This window comes from Carcharodon carcharias, chromosome 5 (genome assembly GCF_017639515.1).
Source record: "Carcharodon carcharias isolate sCarCar2 chromosome 5, sCarCar2.pri, whole genome shotgun sequence".
NCBI lineage: Eukaryota > Metazoa > Chordata > Chondrichthyes > Lamniformes > Lamnidae > Carcharodon > Carcharodon carcharias.
The window spans coordinates 5,516,158-5,536,094 of NC_054471.1; the positions used below are offsets into that span (position 1 = coordinate 5,516,158).

Consider the following 19,937-nt stretch of genomic DNA (forward strand, 5'->3'; position numbering starts at 1 on the left):
AATCACTTGGACCAGATGGATTACATCCAGAGTTCTGAAGGAGATAGCTGAAGAGATAGTGGAGGCATTAATGGTGATCTTTCAGGAATCACTCGAGTTAGGGAGGGTCCCAGAGGACTGGAAAATCGCTAATGCAACCCCCCCCCACCCCCCACCCACCCCGTTTAAGAAGTGAGTGAGGCAAAAGACGGGAAATTATAGGCCTAATAGCCTGACCTCAGTCGTTGGTAAGATTTTAGAGTCCATTATTAAGGATGAGGTTTCAGAATACATGGAAGTTCATGGTAAAATAGGGCAAACTCAGCATAGTTTCATCAAGGGGAGGTCATGCCTGACAAATCTGTTAGAATTCTTTGAGGAGCTAACGAGTAGGTTTGACAAAGGAGAGCCAAAGGATGTTATCTACTTGGACTTCCAGAAGGCCTTTGACAAGGTGCCGCACAGGAGGCTGCTCAGTAAGATAAGAGCCCATGGTGTTAGAGGCAAGGTACTAGCATGGATAGAAGATTGGCTGTCTGGCAGGAGGCAGAGAGTGGGGATAAGGGGGTCCTTCTCAGGATGGCGGCCGGTGACTAGTGGAGTTCCGCAGGGGTCAGTGTTGGGACCACAACTTTTCACTTTATACATTAATGATCTAGATGAAGGAACTGAGGGCATCCTGGCTAAGTTTGCAGATGATACAAAGATAGGTGGAGGGACAGGTAGTATTGAGGAGGAGGGGAGGCTGCAGAAGGATTTAGACAGGTTAGGAGAATGGGCAAAGAAGTGGCAGATGGAATACAACGTGGACAAGTGTGAGGTCATGCACTTTGGTAGGAAGAATAGAGGCATAGACTATTTTCTAAATGGGGAAAGAATTCAGAAATCTGGAGTGCAAAGGGACTTGGGAGTCCTAGTGCAGGATTCCCTTAAGGTTAACTTGCAGGTTGAGTCAGTACTTAGGAAGGCAAATGTAATGTTGGCATTTATTTCGAGAGGACTAGAATATAAAAGCAGGGATGTGCTGCTGAGGCTTTATAAGGCTCTGGTCAGACCACATTTAGAACATTGTGAGCAATTTTGGGCCCCGTATCTCAGGAAGGATGTTCTGGCCCTGGAGAGGGTCCAGGGGAGGTTCACGAGAATGATCCCAGGAATGAAAGGCTTAACATATGAGGAACATTTGAGGACTCTGGGTCTATACTCGATGGAGTTTAGAAGGATGAGGGGGGATCTGATTGAAACTTACAGAATACTGAAAGACCTGGATAGAGTGGACGTGGGGAAGATGTTTCCATTAGTAGGAGAGACTAGGACCCGAGGGCACAGCCTCAGAGTAAAGGGAAGACCTTTTAGAACAGAGGTGAGGAGAAACTTCTTTAGCCAGAGAATGGTAAATCTATGGAATTCATTGCCACAGAAGGCTGTGGAGGCCAGGTCATTGAGTGTATTTAAGACCGAGAGACTTAGGTTCTTGATTGGTAAGGGGTTCAAAGGTCATGGGGAGAAGGTGGGAGAATGGGGTTGAGAAACCTATCAGCCATGATTGAATGGTGGAGCAGACTCGATGAGCCGAATGGCCTAATTTCTGCTCCTATGTCTTATGGTCTTAAAAGGGTGAGTGTGTGTGTGTGTCCAGTTTACTCCCACTGTGAGATTGCCTGTTGGTGTGTGGGGGTGAGGGTGAATGAGAGTCCTTTGGGAGTCAGCCGGACACAAACACACATGTACACGTTCATACACACCCCGCTTGAATTGTACTTACCTGCATTTCAAACAGTGACACCGCGGGCTGCATAAAGGGGCTTCATGGTTGACAATGCGGCCCCACAGGCTGCCAGTTGGACAAGCTTGACCTAGAAGGACAAGGGCAGCAGATGCATTGGAATACAATCACCTGTTTAGGCCCCCCTCAAAGACACACAGCATCCCGACCTGGAAATATATCATCGTTCCTTCACTGTCACTGGGTCAAAATCCTGGAACTCCCTTCCTAACAGCACTGTGGGTGTACCTACACCACATGGACTGCAGCGGTTCAAGAAGGCAGCTCACCACCACCTTCTCAAGGGCAACTAGGGATGGGCAATAAATGCTGGGTCCAGCCAGTGAAGCCCACATCCCATGAATGAATAAATAAAAATGAATTCTCTCTGTATCCGCTTCATTAAAACAGTTAATATTTTTAACGACCTCTATTAGGTCAGACCTCAGCTCTTTTTCCAAGAGAGAAGACTATCAATCCTCTCCTGGTCTGAATACACGCATTTCTGGAATCATCCTTGTTAATCTTCTCTGCACACTCTCCAGTGCCTCGATATTATTGCAATAATATGGTGAGCAGAACCCTTAATTGTGTATTAACCAAGGTTTGATAGAGGTTTAGCATAACTTCCCTATTTTTTAATTCTAACCCTCTAGAAATAAAACTTTGTGTTTTTTAATAATGTGCAAAAGTGTAAAATAATGGAATTAATTACCAGGAGGAAGCTTGAGGGTTATCTGTACAATAATAACCTGCTAATGTGCAGCCAGCATGGATTCAGAAGACAGGCCCATTAGCTGACCAGCCTCCAATATTTTGTGTGTGACAACCCAGACAGGACCATGGAAAACCATAGGACCTGGTGCAACAGGAATTACAAAGAGGGTGTGGCAAAGCTCCACCTGAAAGACTGTATCATGTCCCAGTATGTTATGAGTTTTCAGTCAATACTTTTTAATTGCGACACAAAATATTAAAATGACTGCTGCAAATCATGTGACCTTTGGAATTCAGACGGTCCGAGGCCTCAAACAAATATCTAATTAAATATAGGCGTTCACAGCCATCCGGGGAATTCACAAATCCCTTTAAGGATGGATCAACACCAAAGGACTATAGAATTCCAGCCAACCTGATTCCCTGTTTCACCTTGGACAAAAGGGGACATTGAAACTCAATGTGTGTCAGATGGATGTGACTGGATCCTACGAAGCCTCCACTGCATTACGATGGTTTCCATGATGCAAACCAGACTGGGTGAATCTCAAGGTGCCAAATGACAATACAGGATGATCGGAATCAACATAATGCTACCATTTGTTTGCAAATAGGGCTCTGGACGTGTGGAAGACACATGTTTTTTTGATTCATTCACAGGATGTGGGCTTCGCTGGCTGGGCCAGTATTTATTTCCCATCTCTAATTGTCTTTGAGAAAGTGGTGGTGAGCTGCCTTCTTGAACCGCAGCGGTCCATGTGATGTAGCTACATGGGTGTTCCAGGATGTTGACTCAGCGACAGTGAAGGAACGGCAATATACTCCCAAGTCAGGATGGTGAGTGACTTGGAGAGGAACTCCCAGGTGGTGATGAGGGAACTATTTTGTCTGCTTTTAAAACCAGCAAGAAGCTGTTTTGCAGACAGAGAGTTCTACCAAAAGCCATCAAACTACCTGCAAGTCAGCAAGCAACCAAGGTAATAAACAGCAATACCTTGAAAGTGGTAGATCCTACCTGAGAGAAGGATTCCCCAACCTGTTCTTGTTAAAGTTCACCTGAGAACCAACCTCCTAGAAATTTGACTACAAGAAACCTCACAGTCTGCTGAGAATTCCTTGCTTTCCAAGACCTTCATTTCAACTTTAAAGCATCAACTGCATCGAAGAAACTACAAGCCTGACACAAAAGAGACTGAGATAATTAGAAGCTGTAAGGGTATATTGCCTTCATCTGCATCTAGTCTTTGTGTGTATGAGAGTGTGTGTCAGATGAGTGAGTGAAACATTGCATTAAACTTGGGGTGAGCTTGTGATGATAAATAACCTTATTTATTTTTAAACTCACACAAAGCTTGCTGCTGGAATTATTTAATTGGGACACTCATAAATTTTGTCCATGACAGCTGGTTACTGGGGATTCAGTGGAAATGGATAAGAAATTAACCCACAAGTAGGAACAAACAGGCACTTGTTAGACGAACTACATTAATGTGGAGGCAAGTGGTGAGTTCCAGGATTTATACCGAATCCAGTACCCATTCCAATTTATATCAAGGGCTTGAATTTGTGACTTGCTCTCGTTTTTGTGACCGAGATGCTGGGGTGAGAGTCAGGTGCTGTGGGCAGCCCACAGCACAGTCTCAAACCCTGGTGCTGAAGGTCTGAGTTCAGAAATGATTGGAGAAGCCTGGGCTTTTCAGTCTTCAAAGAAGCTATATGAGGATATTCGTAATAAATGACACAGCAAAGGGAAATCTGGATCATAAGTTAGAAGGGTAGAGCAAGGTGACACAGTTTCAGGCTCATTAAAGAGAATTTTTGGACTGATATTGAGAAGTTCTTCACACAGTGATTTATTATGTAATGGATTCTGGGCAGGTCAGTGGAACCTTCACCCTTCTGTGAAACCAACATCAAAACTACAATGTTAATGGCCAGATGCAGATTCATACTACTAGGAACTTGTCATGCAATGAATTCCTGATCTCATTCACCTTAAACACATGCTCTGCCCTTCTCATAAAAGGAATTGACGGTTCACATTGTCATAAACACTTTCACACAAAATGGTTCATCTTCAAGGACACTCTGGAAGAAGTTGTGTTTTTTTTAAAAGACACTGTTCCTTAAAGGGTTAATGCAAGGGCTCTTTTTGGTGCTGTTCCTGGAAAAGACAGCACCTTATAAGAAAATTCTGATGGAGAGTATCTATCTCCACTCGGAGAGGAGAGGTTTGATCAGGGATAGTCAGCATGGCTTTGTCAGAGGGAGGTCATGCCTAACAAATGTGATGGAATTGTTTGAGGAGGTGACCAGGTGTGTAGATGAGGGTAGTGCAGTTGATGTAGTTCATGTGGATTTCAGCAAAGCCTTTGACAAGGTCCCACATTGGAGATTTATAAAGAAGGCAAATGCACATGGGATACAGGGTAATTTGATAAGGTGGATTCAAAATTGGCTTAGTTGTAGGAGACAGAGGGTGATGATAGAAGGATGCTTTAGTGACTGGAAGCCAGTGTCCAGTGGCGTACCACAGGGATCTGTGCTGGGTCCCCTATTATTTGTCATTTATATAAACGACATAAATGACTATGTGGGGGGTAGGATTAGTAAGTTTGCGGATGACACAAAGATTGGCCGGGTGGTTAACAGTGAGGTTGAGTGTCTTGGGCTACAGGAAGATATAGACGGGATGGTCAAATGGGCAGATAAGTGGCAGATGGAATTTAACCCTGAAAAGTGTGAGGTGATACACTTTGGTAGGAGTATTTTGACAAGGAGGTATTCAATGAACGGCATTACATTAGGAAGTTCTGAGGAACAAAGGGACCTTGGCGTGTGTGTCCATAGATCTCTGAAGGCGGTGGGGCATGTTAGTGGGGTGGTGAAAAAGGCATATGGGAGACTTGCCTTTATCGAGGCATAGATTACAAAAGTAGGGAGGTCATGTTGGAGTTGTATAGAACCTTGGTGAGGCCACAGCTGGAGTACTCCCCTGTCTTTAAAAGCTGGGAGGCCCGTTTTGCTTTGGGAATAAAACAAGAAGGATCAACTACTCAAGACAACAGCTCCTGCAGCTCCAGACCCAGTCCAAAGCAGACAATGAATGGAAGTTGCTCTGAAGTTGCTCCATGTTCTGAAATTGACTGGACTGAAAGTTTTCCATGACCTCCGCCTGAAAAGTAGTGCAAAAGTCATCGATTGTTTTGCAGACCGGTGCTGAGACCCCAACCGTACAACGTGGACACCATTTCAAAGACTCCACCATCTATCCTCTTCCCCTTGAACCACTGGCTTTTGACCGTTTGGCAGAATTCCTCTATTTTATTTATTTTTTTTGGCATGTGCACGTGTGCATGTCTCTACGTGTGTGAGAGAGAGAGAAAGAGAGAGAGAGAATTAGGGTATTTAGAGTAACTATTATACTTTCATATTTCATATTGTACGTTAATAAGCTTTATCTTCTACTTGAAATTTATAGTAGGCTAATAATTTTGTTGCTTTTTTTTAAGAAACCTGGGCATTGAGTGGTCATTCTGAGATTCACACGTAAAGCACGTATTTGGCCGTTTAGCTAGTTGGAGAAATCATTTAAATATGTGTTGTGACCGGTGAACTAGTGGAACTAGAGACAGACAGTGCACTCCTCCCATCCCAGTCGTAACAACATTCTAAAGTGGATTATCTGTATCAATCCAGCCACAAGTATATAGGACAAAGGGCCTTCACTTGGATAACTTAGCACCATAATTCAGTCTCCCTGAATGGCGTTTATTTGGTATTGCTCGATGTTCATTACAGGATTAATATAAGAGAAACGCAAACAGCTGCAATAAAGAAGCATTACAGCCAATGGAACACACACAAAATGTAACACAGAGAATGAACGTGGAGACTAACAGGTGACTGATTTACAAAGTACAAGTGAGTGAAAAACTGTGTAAGTGTCACCTCCCTCACAACCTTTCCGTATCTCTCAACAACAAAATTCATTAATAAAAGCACAATTCAAGTGAGGGTAGAGGCAATTAGAGATTTTAGGACAAAGATTAGTCAAATGCAAAACATGTAGAAGACGCCAGAAATGTGTTTGCTAATACGTGTAACAAACATAAGTGATAGGTGTATAAACTCAATGGAGTAGGAACAGAGAAATCTAGTGGTAGGAATACACAGTACCTTGAAGCACAGGAAGACAAAGCCTTAAAAAGGCCTTCACCATTTGTGTTTGTATAGAGAGCAGCAGCAAATGGTCTCGATTCAATTTCTGTGTGTTAGGCTGATAGGGGTTATCTTTTACAATCCTCCTGTTGTCAGCCTGCCTAATATAATGTTGACATTGTACTTCCCATGCCTAAGTCTAAATCATCCAAGTTAATCAAACTCAGCACTGTCCCTTTCCAGTTATTCTCTGTCCTCTTGAACATGGGAACTGAATCAAACTGCATCCAGTCTGATTGAAACTTCTCATTGTCAGTGCTTTAAAATTCTCATCTTCAGTCTCTCTAAATAGCCTGTTGTTCAGTTTGTTTGGCCAGGAAATGTATTGCTTGTCAGTTCCTTCATCCTATGTAGAACCTGTGTTTTGTTAATGTCAAACCTGGGAGATGCTGAATGTGGCTCCCACAAATAGCCATTCAGCATTTAGTAACTCTTCGACATCTTCATTTCAAACTGAATTTGGATCCCTCAGGTTTTATTTGCTTGCTGATGACTCTCTCACTGTTCCAACAGAGGGAGAATTTGCTGCTGATACTTTTTGCAACTGTCCTGATGTTCCATTGCAGTTTTCCCTTGATACCCTCATGCCCTTTTACCTGCTTCTTTTCACCCTTTAAATTCAGGCGAAGAGATCCCCCTTCATTAGACTTAGAAGCCAGGTAAACCTTCTTTTCTTCCTAATACTTGCATTAATTTCACTGTTAATGCATGTTGGAGCTCCCTTGATGCATTTGCTGCCAATGAAATATTAAATTCAAAGCTGAATCAGATCAGATGCTTACCTGGATTTTGACAGCAATGACCACAGAGTTCAGATCCTTGTCCAGTTCTTTGAGTACAGTCAGCTTCTTTAATGTCAGGCTGCACAGTCTGAAAAATAGAAGAACAGCAATTACTGATCATTCAATTATAATTAATTTAGTATTTCTAAAGAGTTCCATATCAGCACAATCATGTGCTAACGTACATTGATTAGGGGCAGCAAGAATAAAATACTGCAGAGGCTGGAAATACAACACAAAAAACAAAAAATACTCAAAAGGACCAGGCAACAGCTGTGGAGAGAAAGAGATAATTTTTCAAACAGCGATGACCTACCACCAGAATAGTTGATCAGAATGATGAAGGAGACACTGGAAATTATAAAGAGAAGACTCAAAATAGTGAACACCACACACAGAGCATCACACCGCACTGTAATCAGTCCCTTCACACAGAGCATCACACTGTACTGTAATCAATCTCTCCACACACAGAACATCACGCCGCACTGTATCAGTCCCTTCAAACAGAGCATCACACTGCATTGTAATCAGTCCCTCCACACACAGAGCATCACACTGCACTGTAATTAATCCCTTCACACAGAGCATCACACTGCACTGTAATCAGTCCCTTCACACCGCACTGTAAGCAATCCCTTTATACACAGAGCATCACACTGCACTGTAATCAATCCCTCCACACACAGAACATTACACGGCACTGTAATCAGTCCCTTCTGGGAAGAGTGTCCTGCAGTCAGCATCGCAGTGAAGCAGTCTGCTAAGGATGTCCTGCAGTCAGCATTGCAGGGAAGCAGTCTGCTAAGGGTGTCCTGCAGTCAGCATCGCAGTGAAGCAGTCTGGGAAGAGTGTCCTGCAGTCAGCATGGCGGTGAAGCAGTCTGCTAAGGGTGTCCTGCAGTCAGCATGGCGGTGAAGCAGTCTGGGAAGAGTGTCCTGCAGTCAGCATCGCAGTGAAGCAGTCTGGGAAGAGTGTCCTGCAGTCAGCATCGCAGTGAAGCAGTCTGGGAAGAGTGTCCTACAGTCAGCATCACGGTGAAGCAGTCTGGGAAGAGTGTCCTGTAGTCAGCATGGCGGTGAAGCAGTCTGGGAGGAGTGTCCTGCAGTCAGCATCGCGGTGAAGCAGTCTGCTAAGGGTGTCCTGTAGTCAGCATGGCGGTGAAGCGGTCTACTAAGGGTGTCCTGCAGTCAGCATCGCAGTGAAGCAGTCTGGGAAGAGTGTCCTGCAGTCAGCATCGCAGTGAAGCAGTCTGGGAAGAGTGTCCTGCAGTCAGCATCGCAGTGAAGCAGTCTGGGAAGAGTGTCCTGCAGTCAGCATCGCAGTGAAGCAGTCTGTGAAGAGTGTCCTGCAGTCAGCATCGCAGTGAAGCAGTCTGGGAAGAGTGTCCTGCAGTCAGCATCGCAGTGATGCAGTCTGGGAAGAGTGTCCTGCAGTCAGCATCGCAGTGAAGCAGTCTGGGAAGAGTGTCCTGCAGTCAGCATCGCAGTGAAGCAGTCTGGGAAGAGTGTCCTGCAGTCAGCATGGCGGTGAAGCAGTCTGGGAAGAGTGTCCTGCAGTCAGCATCGTGGTGAAGCAGTCTGGGAAGAGTGTCCTGCAGTCAGCATCATGGTGAAGCAGTCTGGGAAGAGTGTCCTGCAGTCAGCATCATGGTGAAGCAGTCTGGGAAGAGTGTCCTGCAGTCAGCATGGCGGTGAAGCAGTCTGGGAAGTGTGTCCTGCAGTCAGCATCGCGGTGAAGCAGTCTGCTAAAGATGTCCTGCAGTCAGTATCGTGGTGAAGCAGTCTGGGAAGAGTGTCCTGCAGTCAGCATGGCGGTGAAGCAGTCTGGGAAGAGTGTCCTGCAGTCAGCATCACGGTGAAGCAGTCTGGGAAGAGTGTCCTGCAGTCAGCATGGCGGTGAAGCAGTCTGGGAAGAGTGTCCTGCAGTCAGCATCGTGGTGAAGCAGTCTGGGAAGAGTGTCCTGCAGTCAGCATGGTGGTGAAGCAGTCTGGGAAGAGTGTCCTGCAGTCAGCATGGCGGTGAAGCAGTCTGGGAAGAGTGTCCTGCAGTCAGCATGGCGGTGAAGCAGTCTGGGAAGAGTGTCCTGCAGTCAGCATCACAATGAATCAGTCTGCTAAGGGTGTCCTGCAGTCAGCATCGCAGTGAAGCAGTCTGGGAAGAGTGTCCTGCAGTCAGCATGGCGGTGAAGCAGTCTGGGAAGAGTGTCCTGCAGTCAGCATGGCGGTGAAGCAGTCTGCTAAGGGTGTCCTGCAGTCAGCATGGCGGTGAAGCAGTCTGGGAAGAGTGTCCTGCAGTCAGCATCGCAGTGAAGCAGTCTGGGAAGAGTGTCCTGCAGTCAGCATCGCAGTGAAGCAGTCTGGGAAGAGTGTCCTACAGTCAGCATCACGGTGAAGCAGTCTGGGAAGAGTGTCCTGTAGTCAGCATGGCGGTGAAGCAGTCTGGGAGGAGTGTCCTGCAGTCAGCATCGCGGTGAAGCAGTCTGCTAAGGGTGTCCTGTAGTCAGCATGGCGGTGAAGCGGTCTACTAAGGGTGTCCTGCAGTCAGCATCGCAGTGAAGCAGTCTGGGAAGAGTGTCCTGCAGTCAGCATCGCAGTGAAGCAGTCTGGGAAGAGTGTCCTGCAGTCAGCATCGCAGTGAAGCAGTCTGGGAAGAGTGTCCTGCAGTCAGCATCGCAGTGAAGCAGTCTGTGAAGAGTGTCCTGCAGTCAGCATCGCAGTGAAGCAGTCTGGGAAGAGTGTCCTGCAGTCAGCATCGCAGTGATGCAGTCTGGGAAGAGTGTCCTGCAGTCAGCATCGCAGTGAAGCAGTCTGGGAAGAGTGTCCTGCAGTCAGCATCGCAGTGAAGCAGTCTGGGAAGAGTGTCCTGCAGTCAGCATGGCGGTGAAGCAGTCTGGGAAGAGTGTCCTGCAGTCAGCATCGTGGTGAAGCAGTCTGGGAAGAGTGTCCTGCAGTCAGCATCATGGTGAAGCAGTCTGGGAAGAGTGTCCTGCAGTCAGCATCATGGTGAAGCAGTCTGGGAAGAGTGTCCTGCAGTCAGCATGGCGGTGAAGCAGTCTGGGAAGTGTGTCCTGCAGTCAGCATCGCGGTGAAGCAGTCTGCTAAAGATGTCCTGCAGTCAGTATCGTGGTGAAGCAGTCTGGGAAGAGTGTCCTGCAGTCAGCATGGCGGTGAAGCAGTCTGGGAAGAGTGTCCTGCAGTCAGCATCACGGTGAAGCAGTCTGGGAAGAGTGTCCTGCAGTCAGCATGGCGGTGAAGCAGTCTGGGAAGAGTGTCCTGCAGTCAGCATCGTGGTGAAGCAGTCTGGGAAGAGTGTCCTGCAGTCAGCATGGTGGTGAAGCAGTCTGGGAAGAGTGTCCTGCAGTCAGCATGGCGGTGAAGCAGTCTGGGAAGCGTGTCCTGCAGTCAGCATGGCGGTGAAGCAGTCTGGGAAGAGTGTCCTGCAGTCAGCATCACGATGAATCAGTCTGCTAAGGGTGTCCTGCAGTCAGCATCGCAGTGAAGCAGTCTGGGAAGAGTGTCCTGCAGTCAGCATGGCGGTGAAGCAGTCTGGGAAGAGTGTCCTGCAGTCAGCATGGTGGTGAAGCAGTCTGCTAAGGGTGTCCTGCAGTCAGCATGGCGGTGAAGCAGTCTGGGAAGAGTGTCCTGCAGTCAGCATCACGGTGAAGCAGTCTGGGAAGAGTGTCCTGCAGTCAGCATGGTGGTGAAGCAGTCTGGGAAGAGTGTCCTGCAGTCAGCATCACGGTGAAGCAGTCTGGGAAGAGTGTCCTGCAGTCAGCATCACGGTGAAGCAGTCTGCTAAGGGTGTCCTGCAGTCAGCATCGCAGTGAAGTAGTCTGGGAAGAGTGTCCTGCAGTCAGCATGGCGGTGAAGCAGTCTGGGAAGAGTGTCCTGCAGTCAGCATGGCGGTGAAGCAGTCTGGGAAGAGTGTCCTGCAGTCAGCATCACGGTGAAGCAGTCTGGGAAGAGTGTCCTGCAGTCAGCATGGCGGTGAAGCAGTCTGGGAAGAGTGTCCTGCAGTCAGCATCGTGGTGAAGCAGTCTGGGAAGAGTGTCCTGCAGTCAGCATGGTGGTGAAGCAGTCTGGGAAGAGTGTCCTGCAGTCAGCATGGCGGTGAAGCAGTCTGGGAAGAGTGTCCTGCAGTCAGCATGGCGGTGAAGCAGTCTGGGAAGAGTGTCCTGCAGTCAGCATCACTTTGAATCAGTCTGCTAAGGGTGTCCTGCAGTCAGCATCGCAGTGAAGCAGTCTGGGAAGAGTGTCCTGCAGTCAGCATGGCGGTGAAGCAGTCTGGGAAGAGTGTCCTGCAGTCAGCATGGCGGTGAAGCAGTCTGCTAAGGGTGTCCTGCAGTCAGCATGGCGGTGAAGCAGTCTGGGAAGAGTGTCCTGCAGTCAGCATCGCAGTGAAGCAGTCTGGGAAGAGTGTCCTGCAGTCAGCATCGCAGTGAAGCAGTCTGGGAAGAGTGTCCTACAGTCAGCATCACGGTGAAGCAGTCTGGGAAGAGTGTCCTGTAGTCAGCATGGCGGTGAAGCAGTCTGGGAGGAGTGTCCTGCAGTCAGCATCGCGGTGAAGCAGTCTGCTAAGGGTGTCCTGTAGTCAGCATGGCGGTGAAGCGGTCTACTAAGGGTGTCCTGCAGTCAGCATCGCAGTGAAGCAGTCTGGGAAGAGTGTCCTGCAGTCAGCATCGCAGTGAAGCAGTCTGGGAAGAGTGTCCTGCAGTCAGCATCGCAGTGAAGCAGTCTGGGAAGAGTGTCCTGCAGTCAGCATCGCAGTGAAGCAGTCTGTGAAGAGTGTCCTGCAGTCAGCATCGCAGTGAAGCAGTCTGGGAAGAGTGTCCTGCAGTCAGCATCGCAGTGATGCAGTCTGGGAAGAGTGTCCTGCAGTCAGCATCGCAGTGAAGCAGTCTGGGAAGAGTGTCCTGCAGTCAGCATCGCAGTGAAGCAGTCTGGGAAGAGTGTCCTGCAGTCAGCATGGCGGTGAAGCAGTCTGGGAAGAGTGTCCTGCAGTCAGCATCGTGGTGAAGCAGTCTGGGAAGAGTGTCCTGCAGTCAGCATCATGGTGAAGCAGTCTGGGAAGAGTGTCCTGCAGTCAGCATCATGGTGAAGCAGTCTGGGAAGAGTGTCCTGCAGTCAGCATGGCGGTGAAGCAGTCTGGGAAGTGTGTCCTGCAGTCAGCATCGCGGTGAAGCAGTCTGCTAAAGATGTCCTGCAGTCAGTATCGTGGTGAAGCAGTCTGGGAAGAGTGTCCTGCAGTCAGCATGGCGGTGAAGCAGTCTGGGAAGAGTGTCCTGCAGTCAGCATCACGGTGAAGCAGTCTGGGAAGAGTGTCCTGCAGTCAGCATGGCGGTGAAGCAGTCTGGGAAGAGTGTCCTGCAGTCAGCATCGTGGTGAAGCAGTCTGGGAAGAGTGTCCTGCAGTCAGCATGGTGGTGAAGCAGTCTGGGAAGAGTGTCCTGCAGTCAGCATGGCGGTGAAGCAGTCTGGGAAGCGTGTCCTGCAGTCAGCATGGCGGTGAAGCAGTCTGGGAAGAGTGTCCTGCAGTCAGCATCACGATGAATCAGTCTGCTAAGGGTGTCCTGCAGTCAGCATCGCAGTGAAGCAGTCTGGGAAGAGTGTCCTGCAGTCAGCATGGCGGTGAAGCAGTCTGGGAAGAGTGTCCTGCAGTCAGCATGGTGGTGAAGCAGTCTGCTAAGGGTGTCCTGCAGTCAGCATGGCGGTGAAGCAGTCTGGGAAGAGTGTCCTGCAGTCAGCATCACGGTGAAGCAGTCTGGGAAGAGTGTCCTGCAGTCAGCATGGTGGTGAAGCAGTCTGGGAAGAGTGTCCTGCAGTCAGCATCACGGTGAAGCAGTCTGGGAAGAGTGTCCTGCAGTCAGCATCACGGTGAAGCAGTCTGCTAAGGGTGTCCTGCAGTCAGCATCGCAGTGAAGTAGTCTGGGAAGAGTGTCCTGCAGTCAGCATCACGGTGAAGCAGTCTGGGAAGAGTGTCCTGCAGTCAGCATCACGGTGAAGCAGTCTGGGAAGAGTGTCCTGCAGTCAGCATCACGGTGAAGCAGTCTGGGAAGAGTGTCCTGCAGTCAGCATCACGGTGAAGCAGTCTGCTAAGGGTGTCCTGCAGTCAGCATCGCAGTGAAGTAGTCTGGGAAGAGTGTCCTGCAGTCAGCATGGCGGTGAAGCAGTCTGCTAAGGGTGTCCTGCAGTCAGCATCGCAGTGAAGCAGTCTGCTAAGGGTGTCCTGCAGTTAGCTTTTGTTGAGAATAAGAAGAGTGACATCACAAGACAGCGTGAGAGAGCGGTGGAGAGATCAGAACCAACACGAGTGCTGGGAAGCTTCAAAAAGTGATGTCAGCACAAAGGTGAGAGCTGATTGGTGAGTAGTGGGTAAGTGTTTTTCTCCAGTTTAAAATAGATTAAGCTAAGTAAAGGTGAGGCTTCTAGTTTTTATTTAAAGTACATAAATAGTTATGCTTCAGTTGTACAGTGCATTGCTGAGACCACATCTGGAGTACTGTGCACACTACTGGTCTCCTTATTTAAAGAAGGATGTAAATGCATTAGAAGCAGTTCAGAGTAGGTTTACTAGACTAATACCAGGAATGGCCAACAACTTATGAGGAAAGGTTAGACAGGTTAGGCTTGTACCACTGGAGTTTAGAAGATTAAGAGGCAACGATTGAAACCTATAAGATCCTGAAGTGTCTTGACAGGGTGAATGTGGAGAGGATGTTTCCTCTTGTAGAAGAATCTAGAACGAGGGGTCACAGTTTAAAAGTAAGGGGTCGCTCATTTAAGACAGAGAAGAGCAGAAATGTTTTTCTCTCAGAGGGTTGTGAGTCTTTGGATCTCTCTTCCTTAAAACACAGTGGAAGCAGAGTCTTTGAATATCTTTAAGGCAGAGCTAGATAGTTTCTTGATAAAGAAGGGGCTGAAAGGTTATCAGGGGTAGGCAGGAATGTGGAGTGGAGGTTACAATCAGATCATCCATGATCTTATTGATTGGCAGAGTAGGCTCTAAAGGCCCTTCACAATTGTGAAGGATTCCTTCACCATATATGTGGAATACTTGGTCAAAACTGTTTGTAACAATTCACGCAACCATTTGGCCAATTCATGTTGTGTAGAACTGGTCATAGATAAGATAGGGTGTAAAGGGACATCACTTTTTGTGTCTTGGGTAGCCCATACATACACAGACGTGGTGAACCATGAGGACGAACCCTGTGATATGTATTATGTGACAGCTCATCACTCTTGCACAAGCCCAGCAAGTGTTTTATTAGCTTACTTTGAGCAAGGCTGATAGATCGTGTTGAGTAGCAGGTCCAATGGATATGAATTTGGACCTGTCTTTTAGAATGGCATGCATTTTCTTGACAGAGTCACACTTGCTAAGGATGACTATTCCCGTCCCTTTGTCAGGTTTACTGATGTGTATATCCGGGTTGGTCTTAAGGCCTTGTAACGCTGGAAGACATTCACGTTGCATGTGAAAGTCGGACAGGTCATTCGGAATCTCACAATATGGATTCATTAGATCGGCTAGGTGCGTTTGAGGATTCAGCGTCTTCGGTGGACACTGGTTTGTGGCAGGATAGTTGGGAGTAGAGGAGTTCAAACTCAGCAAATACCGCTTCCCATTTGATTTGGGATGAAGGTACACCAAAATTGAAACCACGCGCAAGAACAAATCACTACATTCAAGTCTAAATCATTTACATATAGCACAAACAGCAAGGGAACCAACACCGATCCCTGTGGAACCCCAAAGGACACAGGCATCCAGTCACAAAAACAACCCTCAACCATCACCCTCTGCTTCCTGCCACTCAGCCAATTCTGGATCCAATTTGTCAAATTGCCTTGGATCCCATGGGCTCTTACCTTCGTTATCAGTCTCCCATTTGGGACCTTATCAAAAGCCTTGCTGAAGTCCAAGTAGACTACGTCAAATGCATTGCCCTCATTTACACACCTGGTCATCTCTTCGAAAAAATCAATCAGATTGGTCAGCCATGGCCTCCCCTTAACAAAACCATGCTGACTGTCCTTGACTAATCCCTGCCTCTCCAAGTGTAGATTAATTCTGTCCCTCAGAATTGTTTCCAATAGTTTCCCCACCACTGAGGTTAGACTGACTGGCCTGTAGTTCCCTGGTTTATCTCCTCCTCCCTTCTTGAATAACGGTCTCACATTGGCTGTCCTCCAGTCCTCTGGCACCTCTCCTGTGGCCAGAGAGGTATTGAAAATTATTGCCAGCGCCCCTGCTATCCCCTCCCTTGCCTCACTCAACAGCCTGAGATACATTTCATCCGGGCCTGGAGATTTATCTACTTTTAAGCCTGCCAGACCACTGAGAACCTCCTCCCTTTCTATGCTAATTTCTTTAATTATATCACAGTCCTTCTGCCTGATTTCCATACCCACGTCGTCCCTCTCACTTGTGAACACCGACACAAAGTATTCATTTAGAACACTACCTACGTCTTCCGGCTCCACACACAAATTACCACTTTGGTCCTTAATGGGCCCTACTCCTTCCCTAGTTATCCTCTTACTCTTAATGTAATTGTAAAATAACTTTGGATTTTCCTTTATTTTATCTGCAAGTGTTTTTTAATGCCTCCTCTTTGCTCTCCTAATTTCCTTTTTAAGTTGCCCCCTACACATTCTATACTCTCTTGGGCTTCCGCTGTTTTGAGCCCTTGGTATCTGCCATAAGCCTCCCTTTTTCTCTCGCAATATGGATGCACTAGATCCTGTATATCCCTTGACATCCAGGGCTCCCTGGATTTGTTGGTCCCACCCTTTGTCTTTACAGGAATATGTCGGCCCTGTACTCTCCCTACATACTTCTTCAATGAGTCCCACTACTCTGACGCAGATTTACCTAAAAGTAGCTGCTCCCAGTCCACTCTGGCCAAATCATATCTGATCTTATTAAAATCGGCCTTCCCCCAATTTAGAACTCTGATTTCTCTGCCATTCTTGTCCTTTTCTATAACAACCTTGAATCTAATGGAATTATGATCACTATCTGCAAAATGCTCCCCACTGATACATCTACCACTTCATTCCCTAAAATTAAGTCCAGGACCACCCCGTCTCTTGTAGGACCTTCTACGTGCCGGCTTAAAAAGCTCTCCTGGATGCATTTTAAGAATTCCGCTCCCTCTAAACCTATCATACCATGACTAACCCAGTTAATGTTGGGGAAGTTGAAATCCCCCACTATTAGTACCCTATTAGTTTTACACTTCTCTGAAACTTGCCTACATATCTACTCTTCTATTTCTCTCTGACTGTTTGGGGGCCTACAGTACACTCCCAGCAATGTGATCGCTCCTTTTCTGATTTTTAGTTCTACCCATATGGCTTCATTTGAGGAGTTTCTAAGATGTCATCCCTCCTTACTGCTGTAATTGATTCCTTGATCAATATTGCGATACCCACTCCTCTTTTACCTCCTTCCCTGTCTCGCTTGAAGACCCTATATCCTGGAATAATGAGCTGCCAATCCTGCCCCTCTCTCAACCACATCTCTGTGACAGCAATGACCTCATACTTCCATGTGTTAATTTGTGCCCTCAACTCATCTGCCTTATTTGTCAGACTCCTTGCATTAAAATAAATACCATCCAACCTTGCCAAACTCCCTTGTGCCTTAACTGGCCTATAATTTCCACACCTTCCAGACTCACTTGCTCTCTCTTCTAATTTTGGCTGTGCATCTCCCTCTGCTGAACCTCCTGTCAGGATCCCATCTCCCTGCCAAGTTCATTTAAACCATCCCCAACAGCACCAGCAAACCTCCGCTTAAGGATGTTGGTCCCATTCCGGTTCAGGTGCAATCCGTCCGCCTTGTAAGGTCCCACCGCCCCCAGAAACAGTCCCAATGTCCCAGAAATCTGAAGCCCTCCCTCCTGCACCATCTCTACAACCAAGCATTCGTCTGGACTAACCTCCTATTTCTATACTCATTAGTGCATGGCACTGGAAGTAGCCCAGAGATGACTACCTTTGAGGTCCTGTTTTTTAATCTGTTTCCTAGCTCCCTAAATTCTGCTTGCAGGACCTCATCCCTCCTTCTACCTATGTCGTTGGTACCAATATGCACCACGATCTCTATCTGTTTGCCCTCCCCCTTTAGAATGCCCTGCAGCCATTCAATGACATCCTTGTTCCTGGCACCAGAGAAGCAACGTACCATCCTGGAGTCACGTCTACGGCCACAGCAACGCCTGTCTGTTCCCCTTACCATCGAGACTCCTACCACTATTTCTCTTCCCCTCTTTTTCTCCCCCGCTGTGCGCTGAGCCACTCACAGTGCCATGAGCGTGGCTGCACTCCCCAGAGGAACTGTCACTCTCACCATTTTTCAACACAGAGAAACGGTTCTCGAGCGAGATGCATCCTGGGGATTTCCTGACTACCTGCCTGACTCCTTTCTTCTGACTGATGGTCACCCATTCCCTCTCTTTCTGTACTTCCGTAAGCTGTGGGGTGACCATGTCTAACAAGTGCTATCCATGAAACTCTCAGCCTCGCGGATACACCTCAGTGCCTCCAGCTGCCACTTAAGCCCCAAAACCCGGAGTCCAAGTGCCTGCAGCTGGTGGCACTTCCTGCACTTGTGGTCGGTCAGAGCGCAAGGAGCGTTTAGGACTTCCCACATGTTGCAGGTGGTACATAATACAGGGCTGAGCTGCCCTGCTATGCCTCCAGCAGAAATCAAAAACCCTTACTTTAAGTTAAATACAGTAAAAAAGTTAAACTATTTATGTACTTTAAATAAAAACTAGAAGCCTTACCTTTACTTAGCTTAATCTATTTTAAACTGGAGAAAAACACTTACCCATTACTCACAAACCAGCTCTCACCTTTGTGCTGACGTCACTTTTAGAAGCTTCCCCGCATTCGTGTTGGTTCTGATCTCTCCACCGCTCTCTTGCGCTGTCTTGTGATGTCACTCTTCTTATTCTCAACAAGAACTGACTGCAGGACACTCTTCCCAGACTGCTTCACCACCATGCTGACTGCAGGACACTCTTCCCAGACTGCTTCACCGCCATGCTGACTGCAGGACACTCTTCCCAGACTGCTTCACTGCGATGCTGACTGCAGGATACTCTTCCCAGACTGCTTCACCACGATGCTGACTGCAGGACACTCTTCCCAGACTGCTTCACCGCCATGCTGACTGCAGGATACTCTTCCCAGACTGCTTCACTGCGATGCTGACTGCAGGACACTCTTCCCAGACTGCTTCACCGCCATGCTGACTGCAGGACACTCTTCCCAGACTGCTTCACCACCATGCTGACTGCAGGATACTCTTCCCAGACTGCTTCACCGCCATGCTGACTGCAGGACACTCTTCCCAGACTGCTTCACCGCGATGCTGACTGCAGGACACTCTTCCCAGACTGCTTCACCGCCATGCTGACTGCAGGACACTCTTCCCAGACTGCTTACCGCAATGCTGACTGCAGGATACTCTTCCTGGGCTGCTTTGCCATAATGCTGACTGCAGGATACTCTTCCCAGACTGCTTCACCGCCATGCTGATTACAGGACACTCTTCCTGGACTACTTTGCCGTAATGCTGACTACAGGACACTCTTCCCAGACTGCTTCACCGCCATGCTGACTACAGGACACTCTTCCTGGACTACTTTGCCGTAATGCTGACTACAGGACACTCTTCCAAGACTGCTTTACCATGATGCTGACTACAGGATACTCTTTCTGGTCTACTTTGCCATAATGCTGACTACAGGACACTCTTCCCAGACTACTTTGCCGTAACGCTGACTAGAGGACACTCTTCCCGGACTACTTTGCTGTAATGCTGACTGTGGGACACTCTTCCCGGACGGCTCTACCGTGATGCTGACTGCAGGACTCTTCCCAGATTGCTTTGCTGTGATGCTGACTGCAGGATGCTGTTCCCAGACTGCTTCACTGCGATGCTGACTGCAGGACACTCTTCCCAGACTGCTTCACCACGATGTTGACTGCAGGACACTCTTCCCATCTCAAAGGAATTATGTGGGATAATGGCTATCCTAATCGGATCACTATGCATCACACCAACATATGAATGGGCCCAAGGGCGTCACTTTCAGCTCTGAAAAGTGCCCAGTCTACCTCAGATTACCCTTCAAGGACAAGATATCTCAAACATTTGAGCAACAGGTGAAGCTAGCTACACACGAGTGGTATTCACTAATAGGAAGCCAAAAAGATGTTCTGCCTATCACACAAATGAATAATGTGGTACATGAATTTCAGTGCCAGTGTGATGCTTTACATCCCAAAGACTGATGGATCATGTCAAACAGCGTGTCCCAGCCAGTGTTCACAATGGGCAGGGTACAGACCGTACCCAACCAGCCTGTGCTTATAAAACTCAAAACACCGTGTCCAATATTAAACGTGATTCCAAGATTGGACAGCATTTGCTAAATAATCCTCAATGTGT

The 19,937-nt window shown here is 47.8% G+C and overlaps 1 protein-coding gene across 1 annotated transcript in view; it reads right to left on the minus strand.

The window, feature by feature from the left end:
* LOC121278340 (phosphofurin acidic cluster sorting protein 1-like) overlaps positions 1-19,937 on the minus strand; it is a 765,476-nt gene that overhangs the window by 498,073 nt on the left and 247,466 nt on the right. Inside the window, 1 exon segment of the mRNA XM_041188648.1 lies at positions 7,465-7,552. Within this exon segment, the coding sequence (XP_041044582.1) occupies positions 7,465-7,552 (88 nt within the window).